General features: G+C 37.8%; 1 protein-coding gene across 4 annotated transcripts in view; it reads right to left on the reverse strand.

The window, feature by feature from the left end:
- The window catches only part of FBXL17 (F-box and leucine rich repeat protein 17), a 470,181-nt gene that overhangs the window by 303,322 nt on the left and 148,221 nt on the right, over positions 1-18,638 (reverse strand). For all 4 annotated transcript variants that reach the window (XM_007192078.2, XM_057540929.1, XM_057540930.1 and 1 more), the window contains one exon: positions 2,208-2,338. In XM_007192078.2, the coding sequence (XP_007192140.2) occupies positions 2,208-2,338 (131 nt within the window). The remainder of the gene's footprint in view (positions 1-2,207; positions 2,339-18,638) is intronic.

Genomic DNA, 18,638 nt, shown 5'->3' on the forward strand with positions numbered 1-18,638 from the left:
AGTACACAGGATAAGTGCAAGTAGTGTAATTAAAACCTAAAAGAGTCTGATCTTTAAAACTCTACCGCTCAGCCTCATTAAAATGCATGTTTCCTCAATTAATCCAAACTTTTCCATTAAAAACATAAAAATACACTTTCATTCCTTGCAAATAAATCTCTACAGTACAGGTATTTAGGATCAAATACCAAATAACCATTATAATTAGGAAAAAAATGACTGAAATAGCAAGAGGTTTGAGTAGATGGAACCTAAGAAAGAGAAGGTGAGGGCTGCCCACTTTTTCATTTGTAAATACCCAGTTATGGCTAAATAAGCATTTGAAGAGCTAGAAGATGAGAAATCTCTGAATATCTTTGTGTAAGTAATACAAACCTAAGCAAAATGTTTACCAAGCAGATAGCCCTTATAATCATATACGGACTGCATCTAATTTACCTCTGTAGGCTCCAAGTACTGAGGCTTCTATGCATGGACATAGAAAACTGTTGTGCAATGAAAGGCAATCGTTTTCATAACCATATTGTGGCACAAATAGTTTTCACCTTTCAACTTAAAGCATTACCAAGAAGTTTACCTCAATATTAAGCTAATGCTAAACACCTAAACCACAGGATGATGTTTTTCATGTACTTTATTTTATTAGTTATTATGAAAAACACTTAAAAGATTATTTTTAAGTTGCCACATAATTGACTATGTAGGCGAAAGTTGATTATAGAGAATAATTTAATTTTTAAAATTTTCATCAATTTTCTTTAGATTTTGATCCACCTCACATAGTGACTATTACTCAAAAACAATAAACACCTTTTATAAATGATGACCATGGGCCAATTCTGGATTAGTAAATTTTTCAAGAAAAATTTTACTAAGAAAGAGCTAAGTCAAAAGCTATCACATAGGGCTTCCCTGGTGGCGCAGTGGTTGAGAATCTGCCTGCCAATGCAGGGGACACGGGTTCGAGCCCTGGTCTGGGAAGATCCCACATGCCGCGGAGCAACTAGGCCCGTGAGCCACAATTACTGAGCCTGCGCGTCTGGAGCCTGTGCTCCGCAACAAGAGAGGCCGCGATAGTGAGAGGCCCGCGCGCCGCGATGAAGAGTGGCCCCCGCTTGCCGCAACTGGAGAAAGCCCTCGCACAGAAACGAAGACCCAACACAGCCATAAATAAATAAATAAATTAAAAAAAAAAAAAAAAAAAAAAAGCTATCACATAATTTAAAGAGCAATGCAGGGTAATTTATAAAAATATCACTAGAATTTACCATACATGGGGAAAATGTAGTCTACACGATTTTATTGTTAAAAGTATAAAAGGAAATTAAAAGCGAAAGGGGGAAGCGTATTGAATTTAAAGCATTATCTGACACAAACTTAATAAACCTCTGCTCTAATTTGTGAAAAATATTTAAATCTAAATAGGTTCTAATTATAGCTGAAATAGTGCTTTCTATTTTGAAAGCAAAATATTTTTGGTGGCCTAACTTTTTAAAAAAATTTATTCTTGAAAAGTCACTGGGCAAGAATCTTATCTCACGCTTATACTTAAGAACCCACCTAAACTAATCAGCAGTAGTAGAGTAGTGCTAACTCTGCAGTTGTTTTCATTATAAAGAAGTCTATTTTCAAGGGTTCTTGCATCTTTTTTTTTCCCTTCATTAAATATTTCAGAGAAAAACTGGTTTATCATTGTTTGTTTTAAAAACTACCCATTTTACACTACATATTAAACTGTCCATCACATGACTTTCATTTTCAAAACAAATTCTATTTACACAGAAAACAAAATGTCATCCTTGAGAAAGGATCTGAATGTATAATGTTTGAAACAGTTTCTCAGAACCATTTTCCTTGATAAGTGAAAAGTAAAATCAACACAAAAGTTGCAAAAATATTAAAGTGACAAACAATATGTCTTGGATGGGTGACAAAGAGAAAATTCAATAGACTTCTATTATTATAACTGTTCAGGCAAACATTTGAGTCTTAGCACATAAAAACCTTGTTGCAAATATAAGCAATGGATGGGTTAAAAGTATACTTCTAAATGGTTTTCAAAACTTAAACATATCTATTTTAAAAGTCATGGCTTTATCACATTTTCCTTAAAGTAGACATGCCTTATTATAATGATAATCAGTACTTGGTACATAGAGCACATGTTTCCCTCTGGAAAAGTATTTTTAAGATGTTACAATGGTTACCTGTCATTTATGATCCAGTTCAGGCAGAGATTGAGAGAGCTTAGATTTTTGCACCTCTTGACAATTTCCATCACGGTTTCATTATCCAGTTCAGTGATATGACGTAGGTCCAAGCTGGAAAGGTTTCTTAGCTAATGAGATAAATAAAATGAAAGATGAGAAATATAAATACTACATTCATCCTCAAAAACTATAAATATAGCTTATTATAGAGTATCACTGTACAATAGACAACAGTCTGGAATCATTTGATTAAACTAAATGGTTACATAATATTTTAATACTAAATTAGAAATGAGGTCAGAAATCTATGATGAACAAATGAATGGCAACAAACATTAAAATCAAACAGATTTATTGAGGCATCATAAAAATCAAAAGTTAGCAATCTAATAGGTGGGAAAGCTGTTAAATCTCTCATTAATTACCCACAATTTGATAGGCTTATTTTCTTTAACATTGTTCCATTTCAGATATTTATCTTCGTGATTATAATGCCACTTTTGTATAGGTTTTCTCTTTTTTTTTTAAAAGATAAAATATGAATAAGTAGTTAATTCAGAGATATCTTGGTGATATTTTATCAATGTACTCCAAATTGCAGTATTATGGGTTGTATGTTCCACTACGTGAAAAGCAATATAAAACATTGTTCAAGAAGTAAAGATTTTCTCCATGTACCACCTTCCCTATTTGTTCACTTTCTCTACTCCTTTCCTGATGTTTCCTGTCTTCCCCTGATATTGTCTCCAAGGAAAATTAATAATATCATTTACACAAAGATGGTAGTATCTTAATTATCCTCTTCAAATAAACTGTATCTCAAATAAGCTGTTTTTGCTTAATAACATGCAAAGAATTAATTTGGAAGCATGTGGTAGACCAAATAACACCCCTCCCAAGGATATCTATGCCCTAATACGCTACGTCATATGGCAAAAGAGACTTTGCAGATGTGATTAAAGTTATGCATTTTGAGATGAGGCGACTACCCAGGGTAGGCCCAATCTAGTCACATGAGTCCTTATAAGCAGAGAACCTCTCCCAGCTAAAGTCAGAGAGATGCGGAGGAGGAAGATGCAGGGGACATTTGAATTGTGAAAGGGATTCAACCTGCCCTTACTGGCTTTGTGTCTGGAGGAAGAGGGCCAGGAGTCAAGGAATGTGGGCAACTTCTAGAGCTGACAGCCAGTAAGAAATCTGGACTTCAGACCTACAACCTTAGAGAACTGAATTTCCTCAAAAACCTGACGGAGCAAGAAAACAGATTCTCCTCTCGATCTTCCAGAAAAGAATACAAGGTGGGTGATTTTAGTCTGATGAAACCTGTGGTGATCTTCTAACAAACTATGAGGTAACAAATTTGTGCTGTTTTAAGCTGCTAAGTGTGCGGTAATTTGTTACAGCAATAGAAAACTAGTACATGGCCTTTCCAGCACCATCGGGGAGCCCTCCAGGACATGGCAGTCTTCTCTAGGCCACCCTCAAGTCCTGCTGTAGCGGAAGGAGGTAATTCCTGCACGAAGCTGACTTGCAGGCGTTAACTCAGAGCAGTGAGTCAGGCGAGCTTCGACCCCAAGGGAAGAGAAGACACTGGTATCGCCGCTGCTGTAGGACAAAAGGGAAAGAAACACTCTAAAGCAGCACCATCCCAGAGAACTTCCTGCAATGATGGAAGTGTTCTCTAATTCTGCTGTCGAATATGGTAACCACTAGTCACACGTGGCTACTGAGCACTTGAGACGCGACTAGTGTGAGGAAGGACCTGAATTTTTTTTACCTTATTTAATGTTGTTTAGTTTGCGTTTACTTTTCACATCTGTGGCCAGTGGCTACAGTGTTGGACGGAGCAGCTGCGGAGAACTGGGTCTGCCAGGCACCACGCACACCCTACTCCCCACCTCAGCTCACAGAGGGGCTTCATGCAGAGTCCCTGCCCACTGCTCTGATGCGTGCTGCAGGGCCACGGAGAGAAACAGGGATGGCTAAGAGGGCGAAATGCGAAAAGGTCCACAACAGTAGGGAACGCTTTCTAGTTGAGACAGCAAGCCTCTGTCCCTAAGGCTGAATTCTGAGCCTTCAGCACGAGATTCAGGAAAACCTCTCTGCGATCGGCCTCTCAGGTCAGATGTTCCAAGAAGTCGCCATCCAGTGTGGGACTCAGGACAACACAAGAGAACGGAGGCAGGACCAGGAAGGAAGAAATGGGTTTGACGAAGTTCTTCCTCAAGTTACCATGGACTGAGGCTTTACCAACATCAGAACATGGCTGGTACTTGGCAACCAAAGCATAATGAAAGGGAACAGACGCACCTTTGTTAAACAAACAAAACAAGAAACAAAAACAAACAAACAAACAAAAAACAGACTGCTCTGTCTGTCTCAGCAGCTCCATGCAGTTGACCAGTCAGAACCTGGGCTGACTCGCTCTTTCCCCTTCCTCAAGGGTCTCCTCACTCCACTGTCTGAGAGCTATAGCCAACACCACGCCCAGAGCCCAGAGGTGGGCTGCCTGGGCTCTAGCTTTATACCCCAAACATGGCACCTGATTCCTATCCTTTACCTCTCTGCCTACCATAAATAAGGTAGGCTGGTATTAAACAACACAACAAAAATGTTCTGAAGTACCTAAAGGAACAATAACCAAAAGACTATATAAAATACAAAACAGATAGCAAAATAAGTTTCTAATCATCTTTCAGACATCACTAAAGCCATTTAAAGAATCAAAGGGCTGATGCACGTGCTCCTTGCTATGCTTTCTTCCCTCCCAACTCCTGACGTATCTCCATGTGGTGATGGAAACAGAAATCATCCAGAATAACAGCTAGGCTTGGAGCAAAGCACAAGGTTGTGAGGCCGGTACCCATGTCTTTTATGAAGGAGCAGGAGACACAAGGAGTACAGAGAAGATGGCAATAAAACAGGAGGGACAATGGTAATGCCAAATGGAACAAGTCTCAAAGTCTCAATATTTTGTTAATTATATTTCTTGTTATTTTTCACAAATGTTGGAAGAGTAATGGTCTGGAAGTAGCCATGCAGAGCAAAGAGGATCCTGCCTCCACTTTCTGACCCTGAGAAACACAGTGAGAAAATAAACAGGTATGGTAGGTAAAATTCTAAAAGGACCCCAAGGACCCATGCCCTAATATAATCCCTGACCTTGAGTGTGGGCAGGACCTTATAAGGAAAAGTAAAAGGATTCTGCAGCTATAATTAAGATCCCTGACAAATTAAACACTGAATTAATCAAAAGACAGTATCCAGGATGGGCCTGACCTAATCAGTTGAGCTCTGACAGAGGGTCTAGAGGTCAGAGAGATTCTCCTGCTGGCCTCGGAGAAGTGAGCAACCACGTTGTGAGAGGGACTGTGAAAGGCCCTGTGAGAAGACCACATGTTTAAGACCCTCAAGAGGCCTCTAGGAGCTGAGAGCAGTCCCTGACTGACGGCTAGAAAGAAAATGCGGACCTCAGTCCTATAACTACAAGGAACTGAATTCTTCCAACAACTACATGAGCTTGTAAGAGGATCTAAACTCTAGAAAGAGATGCAACCCCAACTGACACCTTGATTGTGACCTTATGAGACCCTGGAAAAACCAAGTTGCAGCATGTGGACTTCTGACCCATGGATATAGTAAGATGATAAATATATGTGGTTTTAAGATGCTAAGTCTATGGTAATTTGTTGTACAGCAATAGAAAATCAACACAGAAGGGCTATAGGGGACTCTGTATGCTTGAAGAGAAGTCAGGTTTCTCTTAAGACAAGGGGAATATCCTTAGCCACTTTAAACTCTGAGGCTCACTGCCCTTCTTTAGATACGTATGTTCACAAAAGCTTAGAGGGAGATGCTAGCTCCATTCAGCCTTCTCTCTAGGTGTATCTTCGGTGGCCAAGAAAACACTTCCTGGGAAGACAAGCACCTCTGATGTGGTCACTCTTATCAGCTCCACGTTGGGGAACTAAATTTCTCAAACCAGTCTTCAATCTTTATGAAAATGTTTGCATAGCTCCTGGCTTTCATTCAATTCATATTCTGTGAACAGTCACATATTTCCTATACATATCTTAATACCACAAGGTAACTGTCTTTTCACTTTCACTAAACTTTTATTTTTCACAAGATTTTGCATTGGAGCTAAACTAGTAGCTAAAACGGTTTCACTGGTCAAGTTTTCTTATTCTTGATTAAGCAGAGATGAACTTATACATGTCAAGGATCAGAATCACTGTTAAATTTGATATCCCTCTTAATGTTCCCCTCAGTAATGTACCCCGTATTTCTATTTTCTATATAAAAATCACCATTTCTTATGACTATAAATGGAGTATAATCTATAAAAATTTTGAATCACTCTTGTACACCATAAACTAATATAATATTGTCAACTATACCTCAATTTAAAAAAATCACCATTTTCTTAAGCCACATTATTTTTATAGTTAGCTTTCTTTACAGGGTATTTTTGATCCCAACAGTCCCAAAATTTTCATCACTACTGTTCTGGGAACATGTAAAGAATGAAGTAGCCTCTGTGAGTTGCAGGTACTGGGCGGCTTGCTGAGCTCATATCCTGACAGCAGCCTCATGTCTGTACCACAGCCAAATCAGAAATACATGAAATGGACCCACGGAGCTGCTAGAAAATATTCTGAAGCATGACTATTAAACCCATGAATGTTAAGGATGAATTTTGCTACGTGTAACCATACGCATATGTGAACTATTATTAAATATAGCCACGTATAATACACATACAGCATCACTTTATTTTCCCAATTATACTGTATTATAGTCACTACAAAGATGAAAATCATAAAAATTCTATCCGGCCACATAAATATCTCCTACACATGCACATTCTGGGGTCTAGCATAGCTTCTGGCACAAAGTTTCTTTGTGAATTATGACTTTATCTCTTAGCTTCCTTCACTGTAAAGTATCTCATCACAACACTGTGAATGTACTTAACACCACTGAACTGTACACTTAAAAATGGTTAAAAAGGTAAACTTTTGTTATGTACATTTTACCACAATTAAAAAAAAAAATTACTTCCTCGACCAGGACCCAGCGGGAGGATACAATAAAGTTCTGTAGGAAAGAAAACTTTATTTGTGCCAGATTGGTCCCCTTACATTAGGGAAGGTAACTGAGGACCAAAGAGGTTTGAATAACTTATTAAAGTGCCGATAATAGGGAGAGAGTCGATGGCAAATCTAAACAATTTTTCAGACTTAGGAAAACCCAAAGATATCTTCTAGAACTAATGGAATAGCAAGAAGTAACAATTCCAGAAACTATCTACGTGTGATAAAATTCTAATTCTAGTTCATTGACTCCTGAGCTTTCAGAAATCCTGCATCCATGCCCATTCATCAGTTCAAGGCGGGTCAGATGATGACACTGGGCCACCTGTGGCTGATACTGCCCTGTGTTTATTGTCCATAAATGGAGCATTCTTTCTCTTCCAATGGAGCACAGACTCAAACATGAGGAAACAGGTTTACTTTGGCTCTCACATGCCAGCTTTCTATTGAGATCTTGAAGAGTGTTTTGCCCTCGAATTCAATTAAGGCTCATTTTTCATGAGCTGACAGTCACTGACTACGCTTGTGTCACCTTCCCTATGACCATATTGGCCAGTTCAACTTGAAATATGACAGTATCCAAAGGCAGTTCCAGGAGGCTAATTCCTGGTAGCCGGCATCATTATAAGACACATACGGAGCACCTCTATGGGATGTGACATTTTTATTCAGAACCCCACAAACAGCTCTGTCAAATTCATCATATTCCCTCCCTTGCTATGGGAATTTCATAATAGTGCCCTCCAGCGTTTCATAAAAAGCTACCTAAAATAACCCTTCATAAACAAATAATTACATTTAGGAAACTGACATTTTAATTAAACTTACTTTCCTTACAAATTCACTGGTAGTCTTGGGTTACACAAATCACAGAGGATTTGAATAAGCAAAGCCATACCACCAGGATCTTTTAAATGCTTCATTCCAATTTTTAAACAGCTTAGTAAGGTATTTTAAAAGAAATTCAAGTCAGAATGTAGAATGCAGGTAGTCAAGTTTCAGTTTAATACTGCTTTTATTGCAAAAAAAATATTACTTATAGCCAATTCAGGTTAAAGGCTAAAATTAGTCAATGATTGTATGGCTGTGTATGTACTTAAGAATAAAATGAGACACTAAAATGTTACCTAGGAAACACAGACTTGGAGGATTATAAAAAGACCTCAAATAGCTTCCAAATTTTGTTAAGACTCTGGAAAAGTAAAAAATGAAACAAAATCCTCAATTGTGCAGGTTGACTAAAGGGGATGAAGCCGCATAAGAGGACTCACAGTACCTTGGCAAAGGCAGCAGGGATGTTCCACTGTTTCAGACTAACGAGGATAATTTCCGTGAAGCCAGTTGGAGGTGATAATTTTTGAAAAGAAGAAAAACTTCTGTATAGTTAAATATGTTCAAATGTCAACTAGTACCTAAATTACTTCTTGCCAGCCCCGTGGATGTTGGCTTCATTGGGACTGAGTTTCAAAGCAATCGGTTGTAATCTTTAGGGAGCAAAGTCAAGGGTTAAGACAGGCTGCTGGGGCCGTAGATCAGCAACACACACTCACCTGCCAATCACCTGTCAGGCTGCCAAGATGGGGATCACGGGAGAGACCAAAAGCACAGGGAGACAGAGGGGTCAGAGAAAGGCATTTATAAGAAAGTGGGCAGAGCCACCTATTAAGGACAGGGAGGGAGATACAAGGAGAAAGGGAGGGGGCTATAGTATGGGTTGTGCACGGCAAGACTAAAAATAGTAGTAAAGAAACTGAGACTGCTGGGAATGGAAAGGGGCAGAGAGGGAATTTCTGCCCCTGAGCACAGGAAGGCTTCCGCACCTCGACAGGTTCTGTTATCTACATTTAGAGAAGAACTTGGTTGGACAAAGGAGAGAGCGAGGGGCATCCCTTCTGCTCATCAACTAGGCTGAACCTCAGTTTGGTTAAGGCTGGCACTCGAGTATGGAGAGAGTAATAAAAGCTAGATAAGTCATATTTAGGACATCAGGCAAATCCTTCCCAGCACCTCATAGAACTGAGACACTCAGGGTATAACTGAAAGCTTTTAAATAGCCTGAGAGCCTGGCAGAGACAATAAAAATTTCTAATTCTAACCATGAAAATAGGACTTCCAGGGTCTGGAATGCTTATCACATCCACCATTGCTACCACGTTAATTCTCTGGCTCCTTCTCTATGTGTTCTTTCCAACCACTGCCTTCTTAATCACAATGGGCTGCTGTCTCTTTGCTTTATTTCCAAATCCAAGGCCTGGTTGGTTCTGCCATTCTCCTACTGGATCTGACATCTTTCACCATTTTATTCATGCTCTGTTTTGCTTTCTAGGACACTTTACTCACTGCTTCTCTTCAGAGCTATCCCTTCTAACTCCTTCTTGCCACATAACCAGTCAGATAAATATTCCTTAAATAACTCTGATCATATCTCCCACCTTCTCTGAAACCTTCAGGAAACAAAAACATTTCAACTGCAGAAAGGAATCCCAGAGCTTGCGTATCAAGGCCGTTCACTGTCCATACCTACTACTCCCTGACATCTTAAGTTAAAATAGCTCAAATCTCTTTCTCCAAGCTTTGAGAAGTTATTCTCACTGTGCTCAGAGACCTGTATTCATTATTTAAAACTGAGCTCACTTCCTGATTACTTCAGAGACAGGAAAAATTAGTGAGTCTTAGAAATATAATATACCTGCCTTAACACAAATTACTAACCAGGCAGCCCACAACAGAACTATGCCTTTTAGACAGAAATCGTCAATTGGCAACAGCTGCCAAGGGACCAGCGGAACAAACTTTCCTTCCTGCTACAGCTACTTGGGAGTCCCCTCTTTGTTTTCTCCATCTACTCACCTTCCCTTTCCCCTTCCCTTCCTCCTCCCCCACCAGCCCTCCCTGGGCTGTGCTGCTCAGGACCAAGCTCTCATTGCAAACATTTTACATCCAATCCTAATGCTTGAGCTGGTCCAAATCTGCATCTCTGGTGCAGTAGTTGTGGTGTGCTTTCATTCATTCATTCGTACTTATTTAAATGCTCCTGAGCACGTGGCTCTAACCTTGGCTGCACATTAGGATCATATGGGGAAACTTTTTAAAAACACTGATGACCGGGTCCCATCCTTAGAGGTTCTGATTTAACTGGCTTGGGGTAAGGCTAACCATTCCTATTACTGAAAAAGATACCCAGTTGATCCCGGCCTGGACAAGGAACCACTTCCCTAGTGCAGAGCAATTGATATTTAAATCCAGTTACTGAAAGTGTAAAAATAATTTAAAAAGCTCAGCCTCTTCAATCACTCAAAAAAGAACATAGAAGACTATTATTCATATAGTCAGTAACTATTTATTGGGCATCCATTATGTACCAGAAAATATTCCAGCTGCTAAAAATATAGCAGTGAACAAAACAGACAAACAAATCCCTGTCCATAGGGTACTTATATTCCTAGTTGGAAGGGGGCAGTAGAAACAATAAGTAAACAAATTGTATAGTATGTTAAAAGGTGTTAAGTACTATAGAGAAAAAAATAAAGCAAGGCAAGGCAGATGGAAACCAGTGGGGGGAAGAAAGATGGAGTGTAATTTTAAATAAGCAGTCAAGAATGATCTCATTGAAAAGATATATGGGCACAAGTTTGAAGGAGGTGAGGGAGCAAACAAAACCATGCTGATGCCTGGGACAAGAATTAGTGCAAAGGCCCTGAATTGGGAACGGGTCTAGCGTTTTGGAGGATTAGTAAGGAGCCAGAGGTTCTGGAGCAGAGTGAACAGAAGGAAAACTAATTAGAGACATGGCCCAAGAGGGGAGCAAAGAAGGGAAGACTGTATGAGGCCTTGTAGGCCAAAGTAAGGATTTTAGCTTCTGCTCTAAGGAATTTGGGAATTTGGTGGGTTTTAAGCAGGTATGTGACAGGATCTAAGTTACATTTTTGAATGATTATTCTAGCTTCTGTGTGAGTCTAGCTAGACGAGGAGCAATGGTAGAGGCAGAGAAGCTGTAATGAATTAATCTAGTCAAGCAACATCAGTGACTGCGCCACAGTGACAGCAGCTGGAGGTAGTATAAAGTGATCAGATTCTGGATATATATGAAATTAGAATCAACAGAATTTTTTGACAAATTAGTTATGGAGCACAAGAGAAAAATAAGAATCAGGGATAATTCCAAGGTTTTTTGGTTTGAGCAACTGGAAGGTATTACTGCAGTTAACTAAGATGCTTTGGGGACAGGTAGGGAGAGACTTTGCTTTTGAATATACTATATCTGAGATGCCTGTTAGATATCCAAGGAGAGATGTCAAATAAATGTGGGCCTCATCAGCACACAGGTAGCACTTACACTTCTAAATTTAATATCTAAAAGTATTAATTATATATAAATGTGCTAAATTCATTAGGTTAGCTAGGTACAATCATACTAGCCTTTCAATTTATAGTGAGTAAAAAAAATTATTAATTAATTGATTACACTACTTTGTGGGCATACATACCCAGAGTAATAAAAAATAATACATAGTGGACTAGCATGATTCTAAAAAAAAAAAGCATTAGCAGCAATATTGTCCCAAGCCACCTGGAGCAGTTACAAGGCTGGCTTCGTTTCCTGTCAAAGCATAATGCAGCCTTCACAGCTCTAGTACACATCCTCTGTAAAACCTCCCAGGATGCCCACCATCAGATTAAGAGACTCTGTCCTCTGTACACCCAACGATGTTGCTCATTCTCCCACCACGGCCTTAAACACACTGCTTTATAATTTAGTCTAATTAAGTCTATGTTTCTCCCACTAGAGTCTAAGGCAAGCTAATGCAGGTCAGTGACCATGTCTTACTCACTTTTGTGTCACCGGTGCTTCACACAGTACTAGGTGCATCAAACGAAATTTTTAAATGCTGATTGCTGAATGAGTAAATTTGAAATCAAGAACAAAACATTAAAAATAATTTCATGTACCTAGGTTTCCGTAAACCAGGCCTCTGTTCTTTTAACTATATCGAATGCAGGATCTGCAGCTCTGAAGCTATGTGTTTCTAAAAGTGATATATTTGAACATAAACCTCACTAATACATACGCATTAAATAATAAAAAACAACATTCTCACGCTACACAATTAAAGATCATTTTAGAACAAGAAGCATAATCAGTTCTCTATTTTCATGTTTGTTCTTAAAGTGAAGAACATTTGAACAGTCTCTGTAAATTTTCAGAGTTTTGATGTGTGTGGCAGGAATTTTGAGTAGTTCACCAAAAATTTTAATCACTGTCCTCTGCTGCAGAAATGTGCATTTGTTAATTGGATTCCTGTTTTCTTCCTACACCAAATCAGAACGGATGCTCCGCTCCTCCTCTTCCACTCTGGCAGGCAGCACGGTCTCCAATTGACTTTTTTCTAGGACTTACTTTCCACCAAATCCCTTTCTTTTCTCCATAGAAGATTTCTAGAGCTCATAACAAACTACAAACAGCACTTAAAGTTAGCAGCACTAAGGAGCCCTGTCACTTTTTTACCTAGCAGGAGCTAAGAAAAAGAATTTCTCCTCGGTTAAAAAAATAAAACATTCATACTGTTTGACTTAAATAAGAAAAAAAATCAAAGCTTAAATAAATTAAGGGTAAATTAAGTCAAATGTGAAGCAAGCAAGGAAAGATTACTTTGTCTAATTGGACTGGTTGTCTACTTCTCTTTCATTTCCTCATACCAAGTTCACAGATCTGTTTTTTTTAAACAGACAATTCATGGAATTTTGAACCCATTTCAGTCACCTGAATCCACATATCACACTTCAAAGTGTCAAAAGTTTTGGAAATATATTCCAAATAAAATTTTACGACCTTATTTTTAAAAGTAGTAAAATAACTGAAATGCTATTAGCCCAATACAAAAGCTTATCATATCTAAGCCAAGTGACCTGTACATTGACCTCTTGATATTATACTATTAAAGCCAAACAGCCAAATTATTCCATTCTTTATTTCTAAATGTATGAAACTGAAAAACAAAGAAACGACATTAATGATTTTTAATTAAAAATACTCTGGCATATGCTGTCATTTTCCGGCATTCAAAAAATGTTACAGAAATGATATACCTACTCGCTAAAATGAAGTGCCTTTTATTTCTTTCTTTCTGGTTTAGAATATTCATCTTCACATGGAAAATCTCTTGGGCTTACACTCTCATTTCTGAGCCTTAGACTAAAGTCAAAGTGCAGAGTGAAAGGGGCCCAAAACTTAATTTCAGACATTAGTCTTGCTAATCTGTGACCAGGTACTGTTCACAGAGCAACAGCATGAGGCCCCTTCAGTAGGTACCTGCAGCTTCTCTCTGAGGCTTACCCCATAGGTCTGGAGCACCCTGAGTCATTCAGGAAGAAAACAGCTAACCTAGGCATCCATTATTAGCAGCTTTCTCTTCTCTCAATCTCCAAGCCATTTTTATGAGAAGAAACATTCCAAAATGTATATATAACTCTGCCCCCCTACCCTCCCTCCTGAAGTCCCCAAACAAAGCCTCAAATACCCCTTCTAGTTGGAAGACAACAAGTCTGATATTAACAATCTAAAAATGAATCAATCAGATCACCCTTACTAGTGAGAAAGAAAAAAATCAGGATGCACGTTTGGAAAAAATCCTATTTCTTCCACAATCTTCATTTCTGGCATTGTACTTGATATTACGTAAGTGCAACAATCACCTATAATAATAAAAGAATGAACACTTTCCAGGTGAGAAAAATCTTAGAAAACTCAAACTTTTTAAAGAGCATGTAAGGATTTATACTCAAAATCCAGATCAGGTACTCTACAAACACTGAATCAGGTCCCATTTGTTTTACTTAGTTTTACCTTTGTCCTACAAAAGCAGTTCCAAGAAGCAACAGCATTTGGTTTACAATGTATTTAAATTTGGAATTGACAAATCACACTCAATGTTAAGAGCTGGAAGTAAATGATCTAAAATTCTAGGTTAAGGACTATGCTATAGGCAGTATATCAGTTACCAATAAGAAATAGCTCTCATAAGGAAGGTCTTTATGAAGTTTTCCTTGATATTAAGTAACATAGAACATGAAACTACATTATTATTATATAATGCAAATTTTTCAAAAATGAAGTGTAAAAATTATATAACTTTGATTTATATATTAAAGCACTACTTTCTGATACAAAGAACTAATTCTGTTCTCTCAACCAGTTTCTTCCATCTATGAGTTGAAAAGCTTCAACTAATTGAAATGAAATTTTAAATAACAGTATCTAGTATACAGCTAACTTTAAATATCAAAATTTATGATTTACTTTAATATTATGTACTTTGGGTTACTTATACCTTCTCACATCAGCAAAAAGCATGACCAAGATTTTTGAAAATTAAAAAAGAAACAGAAGTACTGACATGATAGCATGTTACTTTTTAATTGTCAGTCAAAACCATCCAAGATATAACTTAAATTAACTGGTAACTAATAATCGATAACTCAAATAACTAGTTCACAGCAATTAACTTATTTAGTCAAATATTTTTCTTTACATTTGCCTCTGTGAATTGACATTATACATTACAGCACTGAGAAACATTTAAATTTTACTCTTTCTAGGGGCATGTATAAAAACTATTCTTTTATAATTAAGCACCTAGCCCTCTATCCTATCCTTGGGAATCACCACAGCCTTGTAGCTTCATTATTCCTAATTACCACATAGCTAGCTTCCTCTACCTCTCTAGTTAAAGCTTTTCTAGATCCAAGACCAAAGTATGGCTAGAGAGTGTCTAAGGAATGGTCAAGTCTAATTTAAATGTTATATTATGTGCAATTCTCTGCTTTGTGCTTGATGCCCATTGTTACAAGATTCTCTAAGGGGAAATAAATATCAGTTCTATTCTCTTAGATGTGCTCTCACATAAGAAACCCTGAATGACACAAAAAGGAATATGTATTAGGATCTAACCAGGAAAACAGAAACCACCATAAATTACACGAAGGGAATTTCATTAAGGAAAGTGGTTATTCTGATGAAGTAGAAGGTGAGGAGACAAACTGGAGAGACTAATGTAAGCCACAGATTTAGCAGCAGCAGGAGGCCACAAGCACCCTAAGGCTAGAGAGACAGAAAGAAGACTCAGTGTTCATGGCCACAGGCCTGGTCTTCCAATACAAGCTGGAGCTGCAGGAGGTCTGTCCAGGGCTGGAAACATGGAGGAGATGAAGCTGTTGCCAGAAATGCTACCTGAGACAGACAGGGAGGTTGAGAAATACCAGACTGTCTCCTTCCCTTTGCCTTCCTGCCTCCCACTAAATGCAGCCTGCAGAGTGAAGCCCCCTATGATATAGAAGAGCATGCTTAGAGAGAAGAAAGGATGTGAGGGCAAACAGACCCAGGACCAGCACAAAGCAAAAGGAAAGAAAGGGGAAGGGGGAGCCAGATTCCAAAATGAAAAGAAGTAGTCAATCTAATGAGAGTTCATTGTCACAACCCAGAAAAAGGAATAACTGCCAGAGCATTCCCCACACCTTGTCTGAGAAACCCAGGGTGCTAATAAACTTTGTTTTCTCCTTTGAGCTAGATGAAAGCTGTAAAAGTATCCTGAGCTGCTTTCTGCTTTCTCAGGCACAGGGGTATTGTTTCATTTTTAAAGATCAAAAATTGATAGCCAATTGCATGTTGAAAAGTACCTCTGATCAAACATAATAACCAAGCATTTCCACTAATGAATATAACAGAGAAAGTTCCAGTGGGCACCTTTTTTCTTGGAAAAAAATGTTGATGGCCAATCATCCCACTGGGATACAATCAATTGAAAGGAAATCTACAGTAGGGGAAGCAGCTATGTTCCTGACGGTTTTGTAAGTACGATGTGATCAACAGCTTTTGTGTAAATACCTGTGATACCTCTGGGCTGGAGAGCAAACATACGAAGAGCTCAACTGCCTTTAGTCAATAGACGCTATTGGACTCTATTATTGGGCCAGTGTGACAGGAGAACAGGGAGCTCACAACCAAACTCTATTCCAAAAGTTATTATGGAAAATAATGAGTAATATTATGTAGACCCAAATTCTGGTTAAATACTGAGGTTCCAAGATAAAATTTTAGAACACACCTCTGCTGTTACATAGATAACTTTTGACTAATAGAGAGTTACCATGGAAATGAATTCCCTGTTTTCAAAGAATGTGACTCCAATAAAGACGCAACATAATTTATCTTCCCCTCAGTATTCAGGAGCCCCTTAGGCCATCGTTATAAACACTGCACAATGTTAAACAAAATTGTAAAGAAAAATCTGATTATTTGGATTCTCTATGATTAATGATTGGCACAGTGTGGGTATGTACTGTGTTTGTGTATAAATGAATATATAATATGTACATATGCAGGCATTTCCCTGTGGCTAACAGGACCTGCCCAGGGGCAGTGAAAATAGTGTTTAAATAAGACAGTTGAATTAGTTGATAATAAAACACCATTAAATATTTTATAAATGTTCAAAACTATTAAGTGAATATAACTGTCAGTGTTTTAATCAATTGAATATGTTTTCAAATTAATTGGACTCTCTGTAATTCTCAGTAAATGTTTATTTTAAATTAATAAATGATAACTGAATCACTTTGCTGTACACCTGAAACTAACACATTGTAAATTAACTTTACTTCAATAAAAAAATTAATTAATAAATGAGATCTTACTTTCTTTCCCTCAGTAGTATATCTCCTCATTAAGTTTCATTATAACGTATTCTCATTAAGCCTCAGATCTGGTTTCTCTAATTCAGGTAGTCTATTCTGTCAATTTAGAGATGTGACCCCATCCGTGCCGGATATCACTATGCATTTATGTATAAACCACAAGATTGAATGAAGCAGATTCACACTGATCCTTAAATAAAAATTCTGTTACAACACAGTGTGAATGAATCTGAAAGTCAAAAAGAGCTTGAAAGCAGTGTCTCCTAATATCTTTCTTGGATAAAGACTGACCTCATGTGTTAGACACCAGATAAATAAAGTTGAAATCCTTTTTTTACAGGAATACTGGCAACGAAAACCATAATTTACGAACAACAAGTGTGTGATAAAAATTCAAGGAGTGAACTGAGGATAACATAAGCAAAGTAAAATAATATTTAAAGTATAAAGCCAAGATCCAGGAAAGGCCCTTTCAAAAAAGAGAGCCAGCTTTCCTCATTTTATATTTATATATTTATAGTAGAGCCTGAAGCAACCATTTTATCAAAGGATAGAGGCAACAAAGAAACTCATTTGTTCATTTTACTTGTTAGGACTTTCACAAACTGAGTCATTTGAAAGATGAATTCATTTATTTTACTAGTGTCACATTGATACATACTGCTGTTGTAGTTGCGGAAATGAAAATGTAGCACAAATATACATTACAACTAGAGTAGGAGTAATAGAGTTATAAAATATAAAAAGAGTAGCCTCACTGAACAGATATTACTGACTTAACAGAATGAAAACAAATAAATGTGATAAATTGCCACAGCTTGCGTAGACATTGCCTATGCTAATTTAGAAAAATAAAAATCAAAGTCACTAATTTGTGCAATAACAATAAGGTACAACAACATACCTCACACCGGTCAGAATGGCCATCGTTAAGAAGTCTACAAAGAACAAATGTTGGAGAGGGTGTGGAGAAAAGGGGACCTTCCTACACTGTTGGTGGGAATGTAAATTAGTACAACCACTATGGAGAACAGTATAGAGGTTCCTTAAAAAACTGAAAGTAGAGGTGCCATGTGATCCAGCAATCCCACTCCTGGGCATATACCTGGACAAAAATGTAATTCAAAAAGACACATGCATCCCTATGTTCATAGCAGCACTATTCACAATAGCCAAGACTTGGAAACAACCTAAATGTCCAACAACAGATGAATGGATACAGAAGATGTGGTGTATATATACAATGGAATATTACTCAGCCATAAAAAAAAGAATGAAATAATAACATTTGCAGCAACATGGATGGACCCGGAGATTATCATACTAAGTAAAGTAAGTCAGAAAGAGAAAGATAGATACCATATGATATCACTTATAGATGGAATCTAAAATATGACACAAATGAACTTCTATGAAACAGAAACAGAAATCACACACAAGGAGAAGAGACTTGTGGTTGCCAAGGGGGAGGTGGGGTGGGGAAGGGAAGGATTGGGAGTTTGGGGTTAGCAGATGCAAACTATTATACATAGAATGGATCAACAACAAAGTCCTACTGTATAGCACACAGAACTATATTCAATATTGTGATAAACCATAATGGAAAAGAATATTTACAAAAAAGAATGTATATATATGTAAA

Source organism: Balaenoptera acutorostrata, chromosome 2 (assembly GCF_949987535.1).
Source record: "Balaenoptera acutorostrata chromosome 2, mBalAcu1.1, whole genome shotgun sequence".
In the NCBI taxonomy this organism is placed as follows: Eukaryota; Metazoa; Chordata; class Mammalia; order Artiodactyla; family Balaenopteridae; genus Balaenoptera; species Balaenoptera acutorostrata.